This window comes from Leishmania mexicana, chromosome 33 (genome assembly GCF_000234665.1).
Source record: "Leishmania mexicana MHOM/GT/2001/U1103 complete genome, chromosome 33".
Classification (NCBI taxonomy): Eukaryota; Euglenozoa; class Kinetoplastea; order Trypanosomatida; family Trypanosomatidae; genus Leishmania; species Leishmania mexicana.
Window position 1 is genome coordinate 708,165 of NC_018337.1, and position 25,574 is coordinate 733,738.

Sequence of the window (25,574 nt, forward strand, 5' to 3'; positions counted from 1 at the left end):
AGGTACTGAAGTGAAGAAAAAAGAAAGACGAACGTGAAGGAGCACATCACGATGCTCTCAAGTCGGACGAGCGACAGGAGGCATCAGCCATTGATGTCGCGTAATTGTATCCGTTATTTGTGTGTGTGCGTGTGCATGTGAATCGAGGATAATTGATGTACCGGAAGACTAAGAAAAAGAGTCACCGATGGTGCAGGTATGAGGACGCGGCACGAACGATTCGCTCCAAGCGCGAGAACAGCTCGCGGCTCACGCAAAGCAGCACAATAAAGTGCATATTACTTCGCGCCCTTCCCGGGCGCGTCTCGACGTTTTCACCGTTCCTTGTTTGTCCAGTCTCTTCATTACCGTGTCTACCTTTTGCCTCCCTCCCTCCCCCTACTTCCTCCTCTTGATTGTGATACCACACATCAGAGGTTGGTGGGCGATGAGACGGGTGGAAGCGTGAGAAGGGGGATGGATGGAACAGCTAAAGCGAGCCCCTCGTCGACGCCTGGTGCAGCGAGAGAGAAAGGGTAGTCTAGAGCTGAAAAAAGCTGAAAAAGAGAGAGTGAGGCAGGGGGCGCGCGCGCACACACACACACACACCTCTACAAACCAAACCGCTGAGAGAGGGAAGACGTCATGATGAGGCAAACAACGATGATCACAAGAACAGAACATAGACAGGCAGTGAAACACACAACGAGTGGAGGGGAGAAAAAAGGGGGTACAGCAAAGCTAGCACATGCACGAAAAGAGGCACACACAACAACGAGGAAGAGCACGGCCAGAGGTGCGGCTGAGACCGATCCTCGTCTTTCAAATGCGTCGGCTGTGACCGCTATACCCAGAACGAAGGCGGAGTGCAGATGAGAGGGCATGAAAAGAGAGAAAAGAAAAAAGGGAAGAGCTAAAGCACGAGTTCAAGCGGCATCCCTCAATTTATAGACGCGAGTGAATGTGGACTTGCTGGTCGTCGTCTTCGTGCATCAACACTGTGTGCGTGTGCGTGCGAGCGTCCGTGTGTGTGTGTGGGGGGGGGGTATGTGTGCGTGTGCGAGAGAAGCGTCCATGGTGGGCAATGATCGAGGGTATGAGGACGTGTCACTTACTCACACAGCGGTTCGCCCTTGGCGCTGCAGGTGTCAACTCCCCCAAAGAAAAAGAAAAGTGAACTTCGTACGCCACACATGGAAACACACATAGGCATAGCACCACATGGAGGGACTCCTCTGAGAAAATGACACACAGACACACGCATGCACAGACGCACGGACACAAAAGTGACTTCTGTACATCGCCGGCGGTGTCTCTCATTCGCGGTCCGCTCAAGCCGCGAGGAGAAGAGCGAGAGAGCGCATCGTGAAAGGGGAAGGGAAAGACAAAAGAAGACTGGAGACCGCAGCCCCCCCTCTGTGAGTGCTTCCTTATACTACTAATGGAGGCTAACACTGCCCATTGCGAATGGAGGACGGAAAAGATGCGAGAACACGTAGCACGGGGGAGGAGGAGGAGGAAAGGTATAAAACACCGTCTTTCTTCCTCCTCTCGCCCTTGTTTCGTGTTCTAGCACAAGAGAGACAAAACGGGAGAGCGTGTGTGTCCGCGCGTGTGTGCCTGAATTCAGGCTCACGCTTCTATTTATCTCTTCTGCGGTGCAAGAAAAGCAAAACAGAAGAGCAACAACAGCAGCAAAAAAAAACTATCCTGCTATCTTCTATAGAACTGACATGAGAGCGATGGAGAGAGGGGCGTCGTTGTTGTTGTATGGTTCCCTTTGACGAGGACATCAAGTTGAGAGAGGAGATGAGGGAGGGGAGAGAGAGGCGGGGATAGGAGTGGTCCACGGTGACGCCGTCCCCGATTACTAAAAAAAAAAGAAACGGTAAGCAGAGTGCAAAATAAATAAAAAACAAGAAAGGAAAATCATGACCAAAAAAAAAGAACGTTAGGCGTTAACATCGAAAAAAAAGGTTGCGAGGGGAAGACGGAAGGGAACCGTTCGCGTGTAATGTGCAGAAGCACAATGAAACAATCGGATTTGAGCTTTTTTGACTTCTTGTACGATCAAGCATGTACGCTAACATGTTCTCTACGTGGGAGTCCTCTCTGCGATTGGTACTAGGGGTGTGCTACTCTCGCATAGGGCAGGGGGAGAGTGGGAAGTGAGACGGCACCGCTGGTGTTGCCCTCGGTTGCTGCTGCCATGAGGCTCATCAAAGGTTTGCTCTTCGAGACGAAGACAGAGGTGGGGGGGGGAGGGGGCAGGACGAAGGACGAAGGACAAAAGGAGAGAACAAGGTCCATCAAGTGGTAAGGCGTCGGTGTTTGTTCCACCCGGTGCAGGTGAGGATGACGCTGAGGCGTACGCAGTGAGTGTAAAAGTTAAAGACGTCTGCGGTGGCAGGTGCAGAAGAAGTCACGGTGAGGAGACGCCCAAACCGTGAAAGGGCGGAGAAGGCGGTGGTAGTGTCGAGGAATGCCAGTATCCAAAGCGGGAACGAGTGACCGGTTCTACATCCCAGAGAGAGAGAGAAAACAAAAACAAAAAATGAAACGCAAAAAAGAAAAGTAGGAAAAGGAACCGCAACAACACAAACATAGGCGGGTCTACATAGACGGCCAATGAAAGCCACATCACATCGATCATAGATCGAACGCAGGGAAGGAAAGAAAGATGGCGTCAAATCCACACAAGACACACATAGAGGGAGAGACAGGATGTACTGACGCGCTAGCGCACACATACAAGAACGAACAAAAGTCAGGGAGCTGTCCAGCACCTCAGACGCAGGAAATTATATATATATATATAGCGACAGTAGGCGCCATATGAAGACAAAAAAAAACAAGAGAGCTGAGGGGTGGCGTGGGGACCAAGAACAAAAGAGGAAACCAACAACGAGGAAAGATGATGTTGAGTAACACATATATATAACGAAGCAACACACACGCACACACACACTAAAAAGGAAAAAATGAATAGGTACAGCGTGAAGTAGACAACTGCCAAGCACACAGGAGGAAGATAGAAGGTGAGACTGAGAGAGGGACTGAGCGGGGTGTGTCTGTGTGTGTGTGTGTGTGTGGGCGGGGGGGGGTTCCTAATAGAGCGAGAGCCCAAGCGAGAGGAGGAGGAAAGGAGTGGGGGGGGACGGGGCAGGGAAGAATCTACTTCGCTTGGTATATTGCCTGTACGGCACAGCCCTTTAGATCCTTTTTTTGTTACACATCTAGTTTTTGCGTCTTCAGCACCTTTGAGGGCCGCGCTCAACTACACGCCGCATCCTTCGCAGATACCTGTGTGTCTCTGTCTGCGCGGATATCTTCATTCCACGAACCTTTCGCAGTAACAACGGTTCAAATTCACGAGGACTAGAAAGACGGGCTGGCGCTTGGAGCAGTGTCGAGTAGAGTGGCAGCGACAAGAAAAAAAAAACACAGAAAGACACGCATACAAACAAGCAACATTGAGCCTTCCCCCTCCGCCCCGTCCCCATGACACGGACGCACAAGCGGAGGGGGATACACATCCTCCTCGCGTACGCAAGCGCGTGTACAGCGTTTTGTCGCGTGCGCGCGTGAGGAGGTTGGCAAAGGCTGCAAAAAAAAGGAGAGACATTCACCGGGGTGTCGGCTACGCGCGTCGTTCCTTGCGAAGGAAGCGTGTGGGGGAGGAAGGAGGCCATTTCTCCGCAGACCCGCATGACAATGATGTCCATCTTTTCTGGTACACTCCTGCCCCATTAGAAGACCACGGTGGGGAGAGGGCCGGGCGAAAAAAAAAAGCGATAACGACGCCAGCTTGAGAGCGGAAGGTGGAAGAATCAGTGATTGGCACATCCCCCCCCCCCCCAACAAGTGTCCTTCCTCCGCACAGACGCGGGAGAAAGACAGCAGGGAGTCTAAAAAAAAAAACGTCACAGAAGATCCGATGAACAAAATGAAAAGTCACCGAATGAAACATGAAAAAAAAGAAAATCATGACATCAGCAACACGAAAGCTAAAAAAAAAGCGCTATAAAGAGAGAGCGACGGAGGAGGTGAGAGCACCAAGGCATCCAAAACAAAAAAGACACATCCCCCTAGACGCGCGCACACACACACAAAAGGAAAGTAACATGGATCAACTTGTTAAAAGAAAAAATTAGAGTGGAGGGGGGAGGGTGAAAAAAAAAACGAGTTGCAGAGGTGATGAAGAGAAGCCGAAAACAAGGAATGAGAGGGACCTCTACCAGCTGGAAGAAATATGCGCGGCAGACAAGAGAAGGCACATATAAGTGGAGAGAGAAGCTTCAGTGAGGTGCACGTGGGTCGGATAACGAAGACAAAGAGAGAAAAGGTAGCGGTGCGAACTCGAACAGGAAAAAATGGAACATACGTGCATAAAAACACCAGGCGCATGCACAAAACATATAGAGCACCAGTTTGCCCTTCCCTCTTCGTCCATTCCTCGACGCGCAGATCTATCCACTGGCTTCCCTTCCGGTACCTCCTCCTCCCCTCCCTCCTCCCCCGCTGTCAATCGAAATGACAGTGAGTCTTCTCTGCATTACCTGTTCCAAAAAAATCGATAAAACTAAAGGAACAAAGCGGCCCTAGAGAAGTCCCAAGGGAAGAGGGTAGAAGGAGCGCACAGCCTTCGTCTGTCACACAGCAAACAGAGGTGTCAATTCAGATCACGGAAGATAAGAAGCAGAAAAGTCAAATACAGAGTGGGATCGCGCGCACCATACACAGGACGAGGGAAACCACTGAAAAAAAAGGGAAAGTGAGAGAGAGGGGGGGGACAAAGAACATATATATATATATATCAAAAGGAAACCCTAACACACAAACACACACAAACACATACACGAGTTCAACAGCGTTTCCTGAATCGTCACTAATCCGTGTGTGCTACGAACAGAGATAAAAACAAAAACAAAACAAGGAGGAGGAGGAGCAACAAATCGCGTTTCGAAAAGAGGAAGTGGAAAAAAAAAACAAGGAGGAGAAGAAACCTCCTATTCTTTTTGTTGTTTGTTTCTCATTTGGCCACGGGTGCGCCATGGCAAAAATGCACTTTAGGACTCTTGTGTCAACAGCAAGAGTTTCCGCAATTCGCCAGCCGAAGCAGTTAGCGCTCGCTTCAGAATGTGGAGCGGAAGGCGGAGAAACACACTAAAGAGCAGCCAAATAATGGACAGCAGACGACTGCAGCGGCGGCGTTGCTGCTGCAACTGTGCTTTCTCTAAAGTGGAGTTACCGCGCCGCTGCAAATCACCCCCTTCATCCCTCTCCCGTGCGATCGACACAAGGCAGGCGTGCAGGAGCAGCTGCTGCTTAACGATCTCGCACAGTTTGCTCTGGTGGACATTTGCCAAGGGGCATGCGAGCGTACCGTCCTTGTGATCGACAGGTGCACGACCGCAGTCAAATGCGCGTGGCTCAAGAGTCGAGAAACAGCTGCCGCGCTGCGAGCTGTGAACGCTGGAGAGTCGCTGCAGTGGGGAGAAGAGGTGGCTAGCAGCATCCAACTGCAAAGGCTCGAAGAACTTATGTTCGGTAGAATTGTTGTTGTTCACGATAGCCCCGCATGCATCACGGATGCCAGGGACGCTGCTGAGCCGGAAGACAGGAACGCTTCCGACTGCGTTTGCCTTATCGCTAGTCGACGACGAGCCTTCCTGAGAAGCGCCTCCGCCGTTGCTGGGGAAATACGTAAAGGACGGCGAGCTCGACGGCCTCGCATCGTTGCCGGTAAAGGCGATGCTGCCCGGCGTCGCCAGCGGCTCCACAGAGGCAGTCACAAAGACTGATTCTGCACTCGTCACAGTGACATCTTCCTCCGCCTCGCTTGCGGTAGCTGAGAGAGATGGCGATACCCCATGGAATCCGCTCGAGCTGCGGTTTGCCAGGGCACCGTCGGCAGCCTTGAGCGACGGCGCTCCGGTGCTCGGTAAACTACCACAGAGCACCGGCTTCACGAACGAGCTCCGGCTAGAAAAGGGCCGAGTAAGGTGCACGCGAGGTGAGCCACACGGCGAGTCGCACTCCGCAAGAATGCTCGAGGTGAAGTTGGCGCGGCATCGACGCTGCCGCGGCGACACATCGGCAGACAAAGCAGCGACAGTGTTAAGGGAGCTATTCGACTTGCATCGCAGAGCGCCGTCCGCTGGCGTACGGTTGACCACGGTGCCCCCCACCTTACAAGTGCACATCTGCTCGTGTGCTAAGGAGACACCTGCAGTGAGAACAGTAAGCTCAGCTTCGGCAGAAAGAGAAGCGTTGTGGCAACGCGGTGGTGTTGCGAAGCGGATGGAGCTGCCGTGCATGGGGACGCCGTTGCTTACGAACGACCGACCACCGGCCGTCGAAACTCCGCAGGAGAGCATGGCAAAAGAAACGAACGCGAAAACACAAAAAACGTCCTAGTGACAGAGAGAGAGGGGGTGGGGGTGCGGGAGAGAGTGTCAACAACCAAGATCAGCTGCAACCGCATTCCATGCGTGGCTCATACACACTACACACACACACGATAGATGTTACGAAAAATCAGATTAATCATAATAATAAAAAGGAAAAACAAACGAAATGTCACAAAACGGGAGAGAGAGTGGGTGAGTGAAAGACTTTACAAGATCAGGGAAACGGTGAGCTAGCAAAGCTGAGAAAAAAAGACAAGAGGGAGGGAGGGAGGGGCAGCACACACACACACGCACACGCAACCAACAACAACAAAGACCGAAAACAAACAAAAAAAGAGCACTCAACCGTTACCGCGATAGACAAGATAGAACACAAACAGAGGAGGGGACGGGGGTGAGGCGGGAATGTGTGTGTGTATGTGTGGAACAAGGGGAAGGCGGAGGAAGAAGGAGGGAGGGGAAGCGCAAGGGAACCTGGTGAAAGAGAGAGAGTTTTTCTTTTTTAAGCTCTTTGCGCCTGCTATAGCGTTTTGTATGTTTATATATATATATATATATTTATGTGTGTGTATGTATGTATGTGTGGCGCGTATTGGGCGTTCGGGCTGGGTAAACAGTAAAAGGGGGAGCGCGTATGATAGGAACGGCAGAAAAGGCGGGAAGGAGTCGAGCCGTTTCGCTGTTCGGGTTGACCGCGTCGTTTCACACGTGTGTTTGCTCCTTACCTTTCGAAACCGGAACGTAGGGGAAGAGAGCTGTCCGCTCCACTCGCTGGCAAAAATGGGTAGAGGCAAAGAGGGGTAGGTGATAGTGGTTCAGCGGACGCTCAGACACACACGGGCATACACACAAAGGAAAAGAAAAAACGGCTCCCGAAAAGCCGTAATGAGCTAAGCAGGGAGGGAGGGAGGGAGCGGGAGCGAGGAAGCCGTGAGCAGGGCGCACACCCCAACACCCACACTGACTGGAAAAAAAAGGAGGGGAAGGGAAAGCAAGCAAGAATCAGATAGGAAATCTGAAGCCGTGATAAACAAACAAAAACACTTACGAACGGCAGGAGTAGCACAGTTCGAGAAGGAGAAGAGGACAAAAAATATTCAGAGACACAGAAAAGTAAAGAAAGAAGGTGATTCTCTCCCGCATTCACCAATACCAGTCGTAGCCTTGTACGGCAATATAGGTAAGTGAAGGTCTCTGCGGTGACCACAAGAAGCAACGTAGTTCAATCAAGTGTACCTGAAGCGCTTCTCTCCGCTGAAGAGCCCGATAAACCGGCGAAACGGAGCAGACGAAACGAAAACGCACGCGCCACTCAGCGGTTCAGCGAAGGTGGGGAATCCGAAAACGAGACAACAACAAAAGAAAAAAAAGAAGAACGGGGGGAGAGAGGGGGGGGGGCTGAAAGTAGGGATGATGATGATGATGATGATGATGAGGCACACGGAAGAAAAGGCGCAAAGATGAAAAAACAAAAGAAAAAACAAACAAACAAACAAACAAACAAACAAAACAGCCTCGACAACGAGAGGGAGAGCGCGACGAGAACCACCACCGAAAAACAGACAGAAAAAGAAAAAAACGAAAAATAAAACAAAAACAAAAAAAAACGAAGATATGAAGAAACAAAAACTCCAAAATAAACCAATTTCAAACAAAACACACACACACACACAAACACACACACGCGATATATATAGAGAGAGAGAGAACAATTAAATCACACCAATCCAAAAGGAAGAGCTAAGAAGGAAAGACCAGGAGGAGATCGACAGCGCCTCGCGAGGCGAGTACGAACATGAAGTGGCGTGTGATGATGGACAATGGATAGTGGTGTCGTAGGTTGAGAAGCTGTTGAGCGGTGTGGACGGGGTAATCGTGAGGCTGGGGAGGAGACGGGTGAAGGGGGGAGGAGGTGTGGGAAGGACGAAATGCAGCTTCGCCTCCTCCTCTTCTCGTGTTTTGTATATATATGGTGCTTTACAATCTGCAGACCGGAGGCATGCACACGCGACCACCGGGATCACACACACACATGAATTTGGGCAACAGAAAGATATGAAAAAAAAATGAAAGATACGCGAGGTCAACGGTGGTGTGGACAGCGGCGATACAGAGAGCAAGAAACCAAGAGAAGGAGGCGAAGCAAGAGGATTCCAGTATTGTGTACCGTAGATGTCGGGGAGGCATAACGGGAACTACTAACCCCTCCCCCACTACATACCCCTTCTCGACCCCTCCCGAACAAACAGCACAGAGGGGGGAGCGCGAAGGGGGAGAGGGGGAGGGAAGGAGCAGGCAAACCCCTTCGACTTGCCTCGGAGCATGAAAAGACCCAAAGCCAAGTGGTCGGTGCTCCCTTGTGCTTCGCTGCCGCGCTCCCTGGTTGCTCAGTGGAGTTCGGGGGGAGGGTGAAGGAAGGTATACACGCCACGAGAACGTGTGGCTCCGTCGTAAGATACGAAGGGAGGCATGTAACCGGCAGAGGTGCTCATGCGCCACCTGCCTCTTTTCCTGCACGAACATGTTTGCGTGGCGTGTCATCCGCCGATCACCCGCGACGCACACGCGCACAGAGAATGAGAGAGAGGGACCTTGTCCATACCAGACAACGCAGTTCTTTATTACCCCTTTTTGATACCATTTTACGACATATAAAGCAGCTGAGAGGCGGGCACGTTCACGTGCGTCGCTCTTCTTCGACTCTGTCGCCGACGCAGCATCATGCCTTCTACATTCCTTTTCCCATGAACGCCAGGAAACATTCTCGAGGAGCATATCCGCATGCGCCGAAATGGCTGGTGCTGGCGATACAATCCGTCACCGCGCGCGCTGTCGCGATTACGCTCTGTTGCTGGGACGCGCAGCGTCCTCGCTGCTTTGGCGTCTCGAAGACGTCCGCCGGCGATCCGGCTCCCTGTGCCCATCATTCCGCAAAAAATTGAAGATGCGCCGCGCTTCACGACGATCTCACCCCGGATGACACAAGACCAGTCAGGAATAGAGTCAATGGAAGGCAGCGGTCGCAGCAGCTGTACGAGTTTTCTTGCCTTGTCTCCCCCTGCCTTGCTGCTTCCCGAAAGATGAGTGCTGTGGGTGACTCACCCACGCGTCGCCATGCGCCCCATTTCCCACACCGCTCATCCTTTTCGACATTGCGTGACAGGAGAAGAGCTGTGTGTGGGGGGGGGATCTTCTGGGATTCGTTGAAACGGTCTTCAGACGTAGTGGCTGTGGTGGCGCGGAACGTTCCAGGAGCTGGCCATTATCGAGGTACAGTGTCGTGGCTCTTCGGCGAGGGAAGAGATAGGGCCGCGCTGTTCTTGCGACTGCCACGGTACGACAGGTGAAAACAACCGCAATTGGCACCACCTGCTTGACTGTGCGCAGACCAGTTTCCCTGGAACGTGGTAGCCGCTGCTGCCAATGAAACAGCGACAACGCCCAGCAGCGGTGATCAGGTCAACTCTTCCGAGTTGTTCCCTGCCACACCGAAAGGCGATAGGGCACTTCTCATTCGCTCCTCGGAGCTGTTTAGCAACACTGCCCTGGTTGCATCCCCTTGCGGTCATTCACACCTTGGGTGGTCTGCATCGGAATCCGGTACGAATATGGCCGCACAGGTCCCGTTGCCGCTGTTCGTGAGGGTGGTGTTCGCCCATGAGACAGCGAAGTCTTCGTTTTTGCTTAGCCACCACGCCATCTCGCCCCGTTCCACGCGTTTTGCGGGGTTCGCACTTACTACCGTGTGGCAGTGCTTTCACGCCGCCGAGGACCGTACAGCGACTCCTTCCCCGGCGGCAACGCCACAGCACCAGGCGAACTGGCATCTTGGTGTCGCTGCACCGAGGAGCCGTTGCGACGAGAGCCCAAGCTGCACCCCCGGGAACACCTTGAAGGTGCGACCCACTTGCCCAACTCTTTTTCCTCACCGACCGTGTGCAGCAACGCATGGGGAAGTGAGGCCTCTTCGGCCGAGTAGCTCGGCACTCTCCAAAGGCACGTCTGTATACAGTGTGCTAGAGATGCCGCATAAATGAGGTGGCAGTGATGGCGTGATGAGGGGTGCCACCTGGCGGGGCTGCCGAGCGGGCATCGCTGCGGTGCTCCTCTGCAAGCGAGGGCGCGCGCACTCGCGTGATCACTTTATTCGTGTAGCGGAAGATAGACAATGTCGAACGAGAATCGAATGACGACGAGGGGTTGCAACACGGAAACGCAGAGGAGAAAATGACATTGTCACAGGCCACGCATCGGCAGCGTTCCTGATTGCAGCGCTCTCTAGCAGCATCGGCAACCATAGAGCAGGCACATTCCGTCGGATGCGAAGAGGGGACAGACGGTGGTCGATAGCGTGTGAGCACAACTGAAACCCCACGTACACAGGAAAAGAGAAGGTGGGAGAGGACATGCGAGACGAGTTGGACAGAAGAGGCCTGACAGCGCACAGTGACGAATGTTTTGGAAAGGCACTCCTACAACAACGGAGATACCGCAAGCGACGATGGGTCCCGTTAAACGACGGCGGCGACCCTCTCCCCTTCAGTCTATTGTGCTTGCTTGCTTGCCTTCGCGCCAAGGAAAGAGGCGACATTCGTGACAGAAAAGGACCTGCATGCGGGCACAGACCTCCCCCTTGTTGCTGCGGTGCCCTGAGTGGGTATGCACGTGGTGCCCAGGAAAAACATGAGCTTTCGAGCACATGGACTCACACTATCCACGCTCTTCGGCGACAGCCGTGAGCCACCAAAGACCATGGAAAGGTGCCAGAGGATCAGACGTGGATGTGTGTTCCCCGTCGCGTAGGCCCCTATTTTTTTTCCACTGTGGACCCGCCACCGTGTCTCTCTACGCGCACGTACACTGAGACAGATAAGGTCGACAAGCGGCTCCTTCGGCATTCGCCTGATCGAATCGTTTATTTTTCCGCTTCGGTGCGGGAAGGGGGTATCACAGTTACACGTCATTACTGAAGACAAAGAAAAATGAACCACGAATCATTAAAAAAACGAGGTGACACTTCGTCGAGAAGGCCAAGCGGCGCTCCCTGTTCAGTGCTCCATGACGCCACAAAATTCGCACCCTTGTCGTATCAAAGTTAGGAAGTGGGTTTCAGAAAGAGAGAGAGACCCATAGAGTCGCCCGCGGCGAGCACAGGCGCACACTCTCTCTGACACACACACGGATCTGCCCTCTTTCCGCTGCAACATTCTCCCTCCCGCGAGGTCTACCTCGCCAGCACACCAATCTCGCTTGGTAGACTGTTGGGCGTTTCTCTTGTTTTTTTTACTTACTCTTCTTTTTCTTGCCAGCGCCACTGCGCTGCTTCTTGCGCAAAAGGCGGCTCTTCTCCTTCTCCGCCTTGCGCCGCATTGCCGCCATCTCCTCGAACGAACGTACATGACCGTCCTTGGGCAGCCGCTTCTGCTTGCGGCCGATACGGAGCTTCTTACCCTGGTTCGGGTCGCTAATGTCCACAAAGTCGTCGTCGCCATTGCCGTCATTGCCGTCTTCCGGCTGGGACGACAACGCCGCTGCCTTGGCGCGCTTCAGCGGCACGAGGTCCTCCTCTTCACCGACATCTTGAATGCGCATGTTGCTCTTCTTCGTCCACTTTGAGTAGGCCTGAAGCTTGCTCTTGTAGTTGATCGCTTTGCCCGATTCGTTTTTCACGCCTCTCAGGAGCGCCTTGGCGTCATTGACGTGCATCTGGACGTAACGATTCTTCTTCTTGCTCCACGCAAACACCTGCCGCTGCTGCGCAGCCTCCTCAGCCGTCTCGGCGGTCATGTCCATCGTCGCATCCTTGACGGAGTAGTGCGCATTGTTCAGCGTGTCTCGCCGCTCAAGGTCCATGAAGAAGTTCTCGTCACGGTACGCGCCGCTCTCCATGCTCTCCTCCTGCCCCAGTGCGGCCTGACGAGGGTGCGTCACCAGGTTCATCACCGCATCGTCGCTATTAACAGAAGTGCTGCTGCCAACTTCGCGCTCGCGCTTTCTGCGTTCCTGCGCACGCTGCAGCATCCGTTCGGCGAAGGAGAGCGGCTTCGCTGGTGGCGCCACGGAGGCGGCCCCGCCTTTCTTCACCCCGCCTTCGGCGTTGGCAGACCGTGCCAAGGACTGCGCCGTCTCCGGCGGGCGAATCTCGAACAGCTTCTCCTTGGAGCCTATTTCCAGGAACAGCTCCTTCGGCTTGAATCGCTTCAGGTCGAAGCGCACCTCGTCAGCGCGCACACGGGTGCTGCCGAGGCGTTCGAGCAGCATTGGATGAAGCGGGGTGCGGTCAAAGGCATACTGTGGCTTTCGAGCCTCCTGAATCGCCTCGTGGCTCGGCTTCTTCTTGGTACGGTTGAACTTCTTATGCGCGTTTTGCACCACTCGCGCCATGTTGCGCACCTCCACGTCGTTTTCGTGCAGACGTTTGAGGAAGTCCAGCTCCAGCTGGATATCCTCTTCGGGCAAGCGCCCGTAGCAGCCGTCATCTGCGGTGAAGAGGAGGTCGCCGGGTACCGGGGCAGACTGCAGCGGCCGGCCTATGAACTGCATGAGATCCACGTAGTACGGGAAGTCCTCGAAGGTCATGATGGAGTAGGCCGTACCAGAACGACCGGCGCGCGCGACACGACCGACGCGGTGCACAAACAGCTTGGGGTTGAAGGGGAAGGAGAAGTTGACGACGTTGTCGAGCAGCGGCAAGTCCAAACCTCGCGCCGCCACGTCCGTGACCACCATCACGCTTGTTTCACGCTTCGCAAAGCTACGCACCGCGAGGCGGCGAGCCTCCTGGTCCATCTGTCCATGCACCGCGCTCGTTGAGATGCTGTACGCGGTCAGAATCATCTGCAGAAACTCCACATGAAACTTTGATTCCACAAAGATGAGCGCCTGCGCGTTATTCGCCGCCGCCTCGCCAACGTGCAGCACGCGCTTGAGCAGCACGATCAACGCGGCAACCTTCTCGTCGTTGCGCACGAGGAAAGCGCTCTGCTTCAGTTGGTCACTCAGCTTCATCTCCGAGTCCAGGCGTATGACCACCGGGTTGTGCAGCCCGGCGCTCGTGAACTCCGCCAATACGGTAGGCATTGTCGCGGAGAAGAGGGCACGCTGGCAGGACTCGGGTAACTTCTGCATGATGGCACCGATCTGCGGCTGCAGACCCAACTCAAAGAGGCGGTCCGCCTCATCCAGAACCAGGCAGCGCACGCTAGTGAGGTGCAATGAAGCCTCCTCCATGATGTGCAGCAGGCGGCCGGGCGTGGCGACCACGATATCAGGGTTCGACGCCAGAAGCTCGAACTGCTGGTCCATCGAGTCGCCACCCACCAACGCAGCAAAGCGTAAATCAAGAAACTTGTTAAGCGCGAAACCGTTGCGTAAGATCTGTAGGCTCAGCTCCCGTGTCGGGGAGAGCACTAGCCCGCGAATACCGACGATCTTTGAGTGTGCCTTGAGAGTGTTCAGCATTGGGATGAGGAACGCCGCTGTCTTACCTGATCCGGTGCGGGCCATGGCGACGACATCGTTCCCCTGCAGCATCGGCGGAATCGCCTTGCGCTGGATCGGGGTGGGGACGGAAAACCCCTGCTTCAGAATAGCATCGAGGAGCGGTTTTTCCAGGTTAAAGCTTTGAAAGCCGCCCCCCTTCTTCTTCGAGTCGGCTACCGACTCCACTGCCGCCTCCCACGTTCCATGGCCAGTCATGACGGCAGCAATGCCCTACGCTAAAGAAGGTAGGGTGGAGAATATTGGCGCAGCAGCGGTGGTGTGGAGCAGGTCTGCTTCTATGAGACCCGTTCACATGCTTTACTGCCGTGCAGATGGACGACGAAGGAGAAAACAGAGGGCTCGGGAAAGTAATACACGAGAGTTAGGTGCAGTGGGAAGGAAAGCAGGAGCAGCGCATACAGAAGGTCTTGTACGGGGCTCATTGAACACATGCGGTGGGGACACAAAATGGCGCGAGAGGGAGAAAGGTTACGGGTTGCTCCACGTCGCTTACGTGTGCACCGGGAACTCTAGCCCACCCCTCCACACACACACAAAGACACACGTTTGGTGCACGTGCAGGAAGTCCTCCTCTCTTTTTCTCCCCTCTTACACAGATCGGGGCTCAGCACATCTTGTGGCGTGCTGCGTCCGCGATTGGGGCCGCAACCGGCACACAGAAAGGTGAGGAGAGCATCTTTCGCTCTCGCTTTATGCAAACGTCCATTCTACACCTGTACACGCATACACACAGACATACATAGAGATATGCAGATATATATATATATATTCCGTTCTTTCGCTCCTTGACCTAAAACACCTTCGCACTTCAAACGTGGAACACACGTACACACACCCACACCAGCAAAGGAGCAGTGCCGAGGGCAACAACAAAATAGCTTGAGGAAGGGAAACCGTGTTTTTCCCCCCTCCCTTCTTGTGAGGTATCGATTCACGCGCCGAAAATGCGGTGATGCTCGTCATCCGACAGAGGCATGACTATCGCCGCCTTTCCAGCCGCAAGCGGCCTCACAAACGACCCCGCCATCGGACAACTCAGGTTGTAGCTATCGAGGTAGCTGGTGTACGGACCTCCCTCACCAAAGTCATGCGAACCGGCGCAGCTGGTCGGCGAGGTCCCAGAGACCACGCTAGCGGTGACAGGAGAGGATCGGTAGAAGGAAAGCTTGTCATCGTAGAGCGGGTCGCGATCGAGGCGATATGGTGAGTACTGGGAGGCAGGGTACACGATGCGACGCAGGAGGCCAGGGGCCTCTGGCGGATTGTATTCCCGCCTCGACTGAGACACGGACAAGGGCTCGGCGGTGAGTAAGTCTGCTGCACCAAGCTCCACAAGCTTCCGCATCGTCTCTCCGATGTCGGAGGCAGCGTCTGCGTCTGTCGAAAGGTTTTCCGACAGACCAGCCGCCGCTACGGCCGCCGCCAGCTCGCTGTCTCCATTGTCGCCAGGCGCGGACGGGGTAACAAGGTCGTATACGACGGCGTACGTCGTCTCTCCCTCCTCGGCGCTGTCCACATCCTCCTCAGCGTTGTCGTAGGCCGTTGGCGCCGTTAAATCGCCTGCGTCCGTGGTCACCGTCGTGCTGTCAGCCTTGATTAAGACGTCTGACACGTCTTCCAGCGTTGGCATCGGCTCGAAGGGGAGCGTAGCCACAACGCGTCCAGTGGCACGGTGCTTCACGTGCATGCCGCTCTCCCATGGCGTGCCAAACGCCTCACACAGCTCCTCCAGCGTGACTGTCGAGGGATCATCATCGATTTCGACAAAGGTTGTGCTGCCCAAATACACAGCGCACGTGCGGCGGCTTTTCGCCCGTGACGGCGCTGGTTGGCTATCGGGCATATCAGCTTGTGTACACGACATCGCAGCGGCAGAAAGACATAAGAGTCAGTGGGGCAACAACAACAAACAGAAGACGCGCGCGTGGGCACCGTTGCTGCAGCGCCTGCATGCAGTCTCCGCTGAGGGTCTCTGGAAGCCTGCGAGGCGTGCTTGTGGTTCGCGTCACTGCGTTTCTCTATCTGAAGTTAGCAGAGAGCATGACAGAGAAGACGGTGCGACGTCCAGTGCTGCTGAGACAACAGCCACGTCCCATGCATACGGTTCTATGAGCTCCCCTTCTCCCTTCTCACCTTGTCCTTGGATCGAAGACGGTATTGATGCTCGACCAAAGTGCCAAAACGCAAGCGCAGCCGATGGAAAGGAAAACCAGAAGAGGAGGTGGGCATGAGGGAGCGAGATGGAGAGAGTGAGATGAAAGCCGAGGCAGGACACAGCAGTATTGTGACTTTGTTCTTTTATTCACGTTTGAGAAAACACAAGTGCCAGTGACAGCGTGACGGCGCCTCTCCTGGGGAGGACACTGACGAGGCACGTCGCAAGATTCTTGTTGGAGTGACGCCACACATACACCTACACACACAGAGAGATAAAGAAAAAGAGACTGAAGGATTCGCGTGTGAGGGGATCCACACAGTTCGCGTTGAGCAGCCGTGGTGATGCGGTGGACATGACGCGTTTTCCGCCCGACGCAACACCTGACCATGCACGCCGTCGCGTAACACTTTCCGTTTCAGCTTCTTTGGTCTGTGTGTGGGGGGGGGGGGTAGAGGAGGGGGGGAGGGGGGGAGGGGTATTGGTAAGGCGCTCGGCTCCCTCCCTCCCTCTGCCCGTTTAGCTTTCCGGCAATCCAGAGCACCACGACAACAGCGTCACTCGAAAACAAACAAAAACAAAAATAAAGACAGAAAACAAATAAACGCAAGGAAACGAGCAAACAGGAAGAGGAGGAGGAGGAGGGGGGCAAGAGGGGGAGGAGTCCGCGAACACAAAAATGCCAACACACAAGCACGCGGTGATTTGAGCGTGTTGCCGGGACACACAACACACGCTTAGACAAGACATCAACAAAGGCGAGCATAGCGATGACGCAACGGAAAACGTCACAGACGCGCAATAATAAGAAAACACGCACTCACTCGAAAAAGATATGAAACCAGCGCCAGCGGACGTTGTGTGTGAGAAGCTGTTCGACCATGAGAGGACCGTATGGTCCCATACATATGCCCTGCCTAACCCAAGCGGAAGAAAGGGTGTTATGAATGTGGACAGGAAAAGAGGAGGCTGGCTGCGCGGCGGCGATGGTGGCCAACGGCACCTGCAAAACTGGACGCTGGCATCGTGTGAGGTCAAGGCGGCGGAGAGTCTGATTGTCGGTGTTGTCTAATCAGACGCGCACACACAGGCAGGCGCACACACAAAGCTCCACACTTGGTTACCCCACTCACCTGATCAGTGCGTCCTTGACACCAGCATTCTTGAGAGGAGCAGATTGGTGACGGGGGGGGGGGAGGGGAGGGGTGCAGCAAGTGGCTGAGCAGGGAGGAAGAGGGGAGGGATATAGAGTCCTATATGTGAGCGTGCCCCCCTCTCTAGGCGGGCATCCGAGCCCTCCCCCACCTCGGTCAGGATACCTACCAAATCAATCTGAAGACTTCTCAGTGAATGGTGCGACGCAGGATGTGCGTGACGGAAGGAAGACCCAACAGGTACGCCACCGGGCTGATGCTGGACGCCAGCGCTGAAAGGAGGCCAATGCCCACCAGAACGGACAGCTGGATGTACGGAAACGGGAATGGCAGAGGCAGCTGTGTGAACAGGATGTTCTGCAGCTGCATCGTGTAGGCAACAACAAGGCCGACGATGAGGCCCATGATCCCAGACGAAACGACCAAGACAAAGGCCTCCCAGACGTACACGCGGTATACCTGGAAATGGGTCATCCCCAAGCAGAGCAGTACGCCAATCTCCTTGGAGGAGTCGAGCACGTTTGTCGTCATGCTGCTCATCAGAGAGAAGAAGCAAATGACCAGAATCATAATCTCAGCCGCAATGAAGAAGAGGTTCAGCACTTGGCCGGCCTCGGCTATGGTGCTCGTCTCATCCCTAATGTTCTTCACAGTTACTGGGTGCCCCATCGCGGCAATGCTCCCGGTGAGCAGGTCAGCTATGAAGTCGTACCATTTCGGGTCACTAATGCGCAGCCGAATTTTTGCGACGTTTCCGTTCAAGACGCTTTCGCGCGACTCATGAAGGTGCCGGAAGAGTCCAGGGATGCTCACCACAACGTCCCCCTTCGCTTCGGTGTACTTGGACGCAGTTATTGCTGGAGCGGTGTCGAGTGTGGCGATAGGACGGAGGGTGACCCGATGCCTGACCTCCCTGTTTGAGGTTGCGTTTATCACCCTATCTATCAGGACGTAAGCGACGCCGTCCGCGTCGCCGATGCCAAGGATACTCGCCGCGGCAGAGGAGAAGATCCCCTTGTAGAGGCCTTCAGAGCTGTAGAGGGCCCGCACAAGCCCGTAACGACCCACGATGCTCTGGTACTTGCCCACCTGCAAGTAAGTCCTATCCATGACCTCGAAGTAGTTAGGAGGGAGTGGTTTTAGGACCGTGACAGAGTTGCGTAAGCGACCAAGGGAGAAGATCTTCGAGCCATCCAGGAGCGAAAGAGCAGAGCTGTTGTAGTCGTAAGTGTAGGCAGAGATCATTCCGGACCCCATATGGTGTACGATAATCTCCTCCACGGCCCAGTACTCTTCCATTGTCAGTCCCTTTGTTTCTACATACACTTCGCAGCCCATCTGCTGACGAGACGAGTACTCGAAGGAGACGAGCTGGATTTGCACAACCACCGTAATGAAAATGATAAAAGCGAGAGAAAGCGCGTACATGAGCGACGTCTTTCGGTTGCGGCGCCGGTGCGCGCTGAGGCTCTTCTGCATGAACGAGAAAACCGCCCTGCTCTCCCAGAACAGCAGCAGATAACTGACGCACGTCTGCGCCACCCGCTCAAAATTCATCGCGAGCAGCACGAGCCCCGCGAGCAGACCAATGAGAACCCCGAAGAAGATGTAAAAGACCAAGCTCAGGTTCATCGTGATCAACGCGTTGGGGAACAGATAGTAGACCAGGAAGCCGAAAGCAAAGAAGAGCACGCCGAGGACGAACATGGACCCGTTCCACTGCGTCGAGTCGTTGCGCTGGATCTTGTATATGACGCCACTATTGCGGCTGCGCGAGGTGTTGATCGCGTCGGGAAGCTTCTGCGTCACGAGCGCGAGGATCGGAAAGAAAGAGCCCACAACTGGGATACCGAGGCCGGCGAGCGTGGCCCACCCAAGGGAAGCCCCCGTGACCAACATGGGCAGCTGCACCTCCACGAGCTTTGCGAAACCGAACCGAGCCCCTGTGTATGTGGCTTGTCCGGCCGCCAGACCGATGATCCACGCGGGCACGGTAAAGGTATACGCATTGGCGAGAACCAAAAAGACCAGATTCTCTTTCGTAAGGCCAATCATGCGCTGGATACCGAGCTCATACGTCTTCGTCTCGATTCCGACCGTGAGAAGGGTGTAGATCAGCACAACGCTGAGAAACGCCAGCGCCAATAGGATGACGGACATGATTAGCCCAATGAAGACGCTGAACAGCCGTGTCGTGTACAAGCCGCGCAGCTGCGGTGTTGAGCGGCTGACCTGCATGAACCCGAGAGGCGACAGTAGCCCCGTAACCCACGCCACCACGTTCCTGCGAATCGTGTTGTAGTTTGTGAAGCTGTACGCCTTCAGTCGGGCTTCCGGATTCATGATGAAGTACACGGCAGACGCGCAGTCGCTCGGGTTCGTGTTGGCGACGCCCTCTACACCAGCGGGGGACGTGTGCGGCCCCAGACCCTTCGCTACATCGCGCAAGAACGTGTGAAAGGACACGACCACGAAGGTATCGACATCCGGAAACTTGCCATAGTATTCCTGAATGATGGATACGACCTTGTACGGCATCATGACGGTCGACGCATCGCTCTGCGTCAGATTGGCGAACGGGAGCTGAATGTTGAGCCGAGCATCTCCGTAGAGGATTAACGTGTCGCCCACATTCACTCCACCCATGAGAACCGCTGCGCGGTGCGACAAGATCAGCTCTCCTTCGTTCAGCGTAGGCCCATCGAAGTCCTTGCCAAATCCCATTCGCGTCTCTGCCGCCGCGTCAATCCCAATGAGGTTCACAAGGGCCGTGCCATTGGAGATGCACTCACTCATGCATAGGTCAATGCTGTCGCACACACTTCCATCCGCGTTGTACCACATCCGCGTCACATTCTTGTCCGCGCAGGAACGCGCGGTGCGAGCCATGTACATGTCCAAGAAGCGCGGGGCGCTGTATCCGTAATTGGGGTCACTTTCCGGAAACAGTTCTTTGATTTTCGTGTAGTTGATGCCCGTCGCCATACTCATGACACTGCCGGGCCCGATTACGAGGTCGAACTCGCCACGCGTCTCCTCGGAAAGACGGAGAAACAAAATCGGCATGTGCACCAGGATTGAAAGCATCGTCACACACAGAAGTACAACGATGAGCACAGAGAAGAACCCGAGGCAGTAGCTGCCGGTACGCGCCTTGATATCCGTCCACGCCAAGGAGAGAAACAGCCGCGTCATCTTGAGAGACCCCCAGACGTTGTGCACCACGCGCCGGAGGATTGTACGTGACGACGGCACGTCATCACCGAACGCCAAATCAACTGCGAGGCGCCGGCTCTGCTGGAGCGCCGGCAACTTGAGTACGTTGGGGTCACTGTTGGACGCCATGATTGTATCGCTACATTCCAGGGACTTGCTGTTGATGGCATCACCCTCGTTTATGCGATCAATCATGCCCGCTTTGCTGAGCTTATCCACCGTTTTCGCCACGTTCACGTGGCCAGTGATATTGTCATAGACGCTCTCCCTGAGCTCTAGATGCGCAGAGGCAGGCGATCGGCCCGCAGACTGAAAGCGCTGCAAGCCCTCGCCTTGGCAGTTGGAGGAGGCCGCCGCCATTTGGGTACTCTTCTGAATTGGTGTCTATATGTGCACACGAGGTGGATGTGTAACACGTTCGCTCCGCTGGCTTTCGCAATCCTGCAGCAGCTGAAACAGCAATAAAAGGTTCTTGTGGCACGAGGAGACAGCAGAGTTGGATGAGGGTGTGTCAATGACTCCTGTGTACTCCTCTGTTCGATGGGCACCGATTCGTTCTCTTCTATGCAGTGTCGTCCGCGTATGCGCTCCCTCGCCCTCCACCACACCTGGCATGTACGTCTATGCCTCCTTTCTCTCTTGGGAGATTGAGAGAGGCAAGATATGAGACGGAGAACAATCAACCCAACAGCAACTAACAGTAGAGTCAGGAGTCGTCAATCAAGTCGGAGAAGGGGGAGAGAGAAGGCAGCAAGAACATGCGCCAACGCCTGCACCCTTAACAAGCTGGGAGCTCCACAACAAAGACACACACCAAAAATAATAATAAGTGACAACAACGCAAGAAAGGCACGGTCTTTGTTCTGCTCCTTCGCAACCCACCCAGGGATGGAAGGGCACAGAATAAGAGTGGGGACTGTGTCAGATGGGACCCAAACGGCTGAAGGAAGACGAGCCGTGTGACCTTGGAGGTGGAGATTCAGTTGTCTGGGAAAGCAACCAATAGTGAGGAGATCAATATCCACGCTCAGGGTGAGCAGATGTGAGCTGTTTGAGTCCGGTGCTCAGCACTACGCAGGTGGTACAAGGGACGCACGCAGAAGCCAGAGGCCTGATCACAAAGGCAAAAAAAAACACAAAGCGCAGATGCAAGCAGATCAAAGCACGGCAGTGACGCGGGGTCACGAAGTACAAGCACTTCCACTCCCCACCACTCTCCGAAAAAAAAAATGAAGCTGTGGCGCGTGCTCGTTGGCTAAGTCGCGGACAAACACAAAGGCGAAGAACGCGACAGTAAGCAATGCGCGATAAATTTGTAAAATGGAGTGCAGGAGAGAATCAGAGTACGACACAGGTAGCGTGGCCAAGGACAGTGCAGCACAAGGCTAAGGACACGAGCCCACTTCACAAAACAAAAAGAAAAAGAAAAAAGGCTATGAAGACACAATCCGAAGACACGTGAAAGCAGATACAAGCCAGGAGAGGTCACGTGAAGGGATGGAGATGTTGTTGGAGAGGGGGGGGGCGAGGAGGAGTTTTTAAAAAAATGTTCAGTTACGGTAAGCGGTGAGTGCAAGGAAGCCACATGTGAACTTTAGCAGAGACTTATATGATGATGCCGCACGCGTGTGTGGGCGGGTAGGAGTGGCCCTTTTGTCAGTGTGTGTGTGTCTGTTTGGTGCGCGTAGTTGACGAACGAGCGCACCAAGAAGATGAGATGTATGACGCAAGGATTCTACCGCTGCTTGCCTAGTCGCTCATCGACACGGGGATAAAAGAAGCACGGGTGGAGAGGACCGACACTCAGACGTCGAAAAAAAAAAAGAAAAAGAAACCCCCCAAATGAAACAAGAAAAAGCGAGAGGAGACAGAGCAGACGACAACAACAAAAAGAAAAAGGCAAACGAAAAAATCAGCAAAATAGGAGACGGGATTGTGCCTGAGTGGGGTGTGCTTCTGTCTATATATATATATAGACGTGTGTGTGTGTGTGTGTGTGGCGGGGGTGGGGGTGGGGGCTGGCACCTGTACAGCTAAGCAGGACGAAGACAGAAAGAGGTGGCGCGAGAAATCCGTGGTTGACTGTGATCCAAGTGTATGACTGATGGTCGAGCCGTCACGGTAAAATGAGAGCCGGTCACTGAAAGCTGGACGAAGTGGGGTGGGGGGTGGATTCAGTGTTTGAGGCTAGAGATTGAGAGGCAGAGATGGGCGGTGGAGGGGGGTGGGTGTAGAGGAGAGCGACAGTGAGGGTGAGGAGGTGCAGCATGGCAAAAAAAAAACGATATGGGGTTAGAAATGCGGCGACAAGGCGTCACAGCGACGCGGATCACACGACACCCATCAACCCCAACCCTCATAGTGTGGCGACCAGGAGGCGATCACAGTGTCGCTCTGCAGCTTACACAGAAACGAACGGCCTCCACTGCGGGCATGAAACGCTGGAAAGGGGGTCTAGATGCGCGGGTGGAAGAGAGCGAGACACCCCAGCGAGCTTTCTTGTTTCTATTGGCTGAGAGGAGGATAAAGCAAGAAGGCATCCTCGCCCCGCTACGTTCTCTTTTCCCTCTTTGTTTGCACGCTACCAAAAGGTAAGCAATGTGGGAAACAGAAGAAGCGGCACGATGAGTACATTATCCCATGCCCGCATATGTCGTAGCGACCGCCACAACACCTCCCGCGTACAGCGGATGTCTGTGGAAAAAGCCTGCCGCATATAGGCATGTTCGCGCTGCGTTTTGATCGTTTTGTTGGTGGTGGTAACAAGACGCCCCGTGACGACTGCTCCGACGATGCCCACAGGTGACGCACTATACTGTCGTCGCAGGTCATTCAACATCGCAAAGACGCCGAGAGTTCTGCACCCCCCCCATTCACAAAACAAGTCGAAGAGTAGCCGTGATAGAGGGCGGCTGCACCACATACGGGACCGGGCCCGCACTCGCCGCCAGATCACAAACCACTTTCCATCCCTTGATCCTGCAGAGTTGCACGAATGGAAACAGAGCAGGAACGTTCAGCTGCGTAAAAAAACAGCGTGCTCTGCGCCAACGCTGCCGGCGCGATCGCCATGCCGATCACACAACCGAGAACACCAGGCTCAAAGGACAGCCTCAATGTCTCCCGGGCGTAAACACAATACAATCGCCGATGCAGCATGGAAAGCTGCCAAAACACGTCAATCTCCTTGAAGAACTTCAGAACATTTGTCTGCCATGCTGTTGTTGAGGAGAAATGAAAAGCTGAGGGTGATCCGAAATCAACTCACAATCAAGATGGTGCCAACACCCCTTCCCGCATCTGAGAGCTAAACTGTCAGCTCAGTAATGCCGTGGTCAAAGTGCGTGGCGCTGAGGCCGTACAGTAGGAGACTCTTGACCGCATTGCAGTCCTTACCTGACCGAGCCCGCATAAAGAGTGCGGGGACACCCACCACGTTGCACCTCGGGTAGGGCGTGCTGCTTTACCGCGCAGCGGCATGTCGGGCAGCAAGCACCTCCGCCCATGTTTTTTCTTTCTTTCCGAGTACGTCGACATGGGAAACATGGCCGAGGTACTCGTGACAGTCGTCGCCAACCCACCCACACACACACACATACACTCATTGCTCTCAGGGCCGTCCCCGTGGCGTTTGGAATTGTGCACGTATCGCTAAAATGCGCCCACACCTGTCAAGCCAGAGGAGCAGGCTGACGGAGGTATGGGGGCCTAAGAGGCGGTTCGTCCTGGTGGCGACAACAAACGTATGGAGTCCGTTCTTCCCGTACAAAGAGCCATCAAGGACGTAACGGTCAACGCTGTCATTCACTCAAGAGTGGATGATGCGGGTTGGCGACTTCGCAGACGCCGTGCGGAATCAGATTAATGCTTGAGCTGAAGGACTGCGTGTACCGAAGAGTGCGCGCATGCGCACCCCAAGAGGAAGCCATGCGCTGCACCTACCTATGGTGCACATTCGATACCTAAGGCCCTATACAACCATCTTTCTCACCTCAGCGCCGCGCAAACGTGGTGCCTCAGCTAAGCAGCTGGTCGTTTAAGCACAGAGCCCTGCCGTCGCCCCTGAGCGGAAGATGCGTTCCTCGTCTTGCGCCGGTGCCGGCGTGTACACGTACTGAGCACTTTCACTGTCCTGGGTGCGTGTTCGAGCGTAGGGAGATATCTTCACCACTTCCTCGCGGTGCCCAGAGGGGAGATGAACGGTAATATCGGACCTGAGGGAGCGCGACGTTAAGCTTTCCACTGACAGCACCTCCATCTCGAATGCGGCCGTGAAAAAGTCAACTAGTCTGACAGAGAGTACCTACATAAGTGTTGCTCAGCGAATATAGCGAAGGTGCACTCAGAGGGTTTTTTCTGTCGGCCGTCGCACCGGTGCAGCGCCACCCGGGGCCTCCTCGCCGACAGGCGTAGCGGTAAGCATCGCTCGGACCCCTTCCCCTCCCTACGTCGTGGATGCACGACCTTGTCACCACCAGAAGTGCTCTGGCATCTGGCAGGGATAGGGAGGAGGAGGTGCACTGGACCCTGAGATGCCACGCCCTGCGGGGTGGTGCCCTCCTCCTCCCCCATCCGCACCCCCGTCATGATGGGCGTTGAGGAGAGCATCACACACACAAAAAAAGAAATCACAATGCAAGACCGTTTTTTGTACATCTGTGCGCTTCACTGAACTTCAAAGTTCTGTGGAAGCCGTCACCATCGCGGTCGGCGAGTAGCGCCGATTTGCGGCAGAGGGGAATGGACAACACGCGAGACAGCGCACTGTCGGGTGGGACTCTTCAGAGGAGCTGGTCGTCCTGTTCGCCCCGCTGCTGCGACGATCTCATGTGTTTGTTTGAGCTGCATCCTATTGTTTTCCACTTGATAGTCGGCGCGACCGTCCTGTCTGCAGCGACGACATAGAAACAGAAGTCGTTCTCGCGGAGTATCGACGGCAGCCGACTCAGCCATGAGCTCTGGCGGGGTTTGCACAGATGCGTCGACTTGTTTTTTCGCATGGGGTGGAGTCGCAGAAGTTGCCGTAGTTGCTTCTGAAGATGTGTTCAGACTCGACCCGTATAGCAGCAGCACATCAGCCTTGAAATCCGGAAATCTCCCAAAAAGAGTGCGTAGCGTATGACACGTGGACGGTGACAGCGCTGGCGATCCGCC

General features: G+C 54.6%; 4 protein-coding genes across 4 annotated transcripts; all 4 read right to left on the minus strand.

Moving 5' to 3' along the window:
- Window positions 1-5,048: 5,048 nt before the first annotated feature.
- On the minus strand, window positions 5,049-6,299 carry LMXM_33_2040 (hypothetical protein, unknown function; the record flags this gene model as incomplete). The annotated part of the gene is made up of 1 exon (XM_003878707.1): window positions 5,049-6,299. The coding sequence occupies one exon, from the start codon at window positions 6,297-6,299 to the stop codon at window positions 5,049-5,051; it is 1,251 nt and encodes a 416-aa protein (XP_003878756.1).
- Window positions 6,300-11,675: 5,376 nt separating this feature from the next.
- On the minus strand, window positions 11,676-14,090 carry LMXM_33_2050 (putative ATP-dependent RNA helicase; the record flags this gene model as incomplete). The annotated part of the gene is made up of 1 exon (XM_003878708.1): window positions 11,676-14,090. One exon carries the CDS (start codon window positions 14,088-14,090, stop codon window positions 11,676-11,678), a length of 2,415 nt encoding a protein of 804 aa, XP_003878757.1.
- Window positions 14,091-14,826: 736 nt separating this feature from the next.
- On the minus strand, window positions 14,827-15,759 carry LMXM_33_2060 (conserved hypothetical protein; the record flags this gene model as incomplete). The annotated part of the gene is made up of 1 exon (XM_003878709.1): window positions 14,827-15,759. One exon carries the CDS (start codon window positions 15,757-15,759, stop codon window positions 14,827-14,829), a length of 933 nt encoding a protein of 310 aa, XP_003878758.1.
- Window positions 15,760-17,393: 1,634 nt separating this feature from the next.
- Window positions 17,394-20,780, minus strand: LMXM_33_2070 (conserved hypothetical protein; the record flags this gene model as incomplete). Its single annotated transcript, XM_003878710.1, has 1 exon — window positions 17,394-20,780. The coding sequence occupies one exon, from the start codon at window positions 20,778-20,780 to the stop codon at window positions 17,394-17,396; it is 3,387 nt and encodes a 1,128-aa protein (XP_003878759.1).
- Between the last annotated feature and the right edge of the window lie 4,794 nt (window positions 20,781-25,574).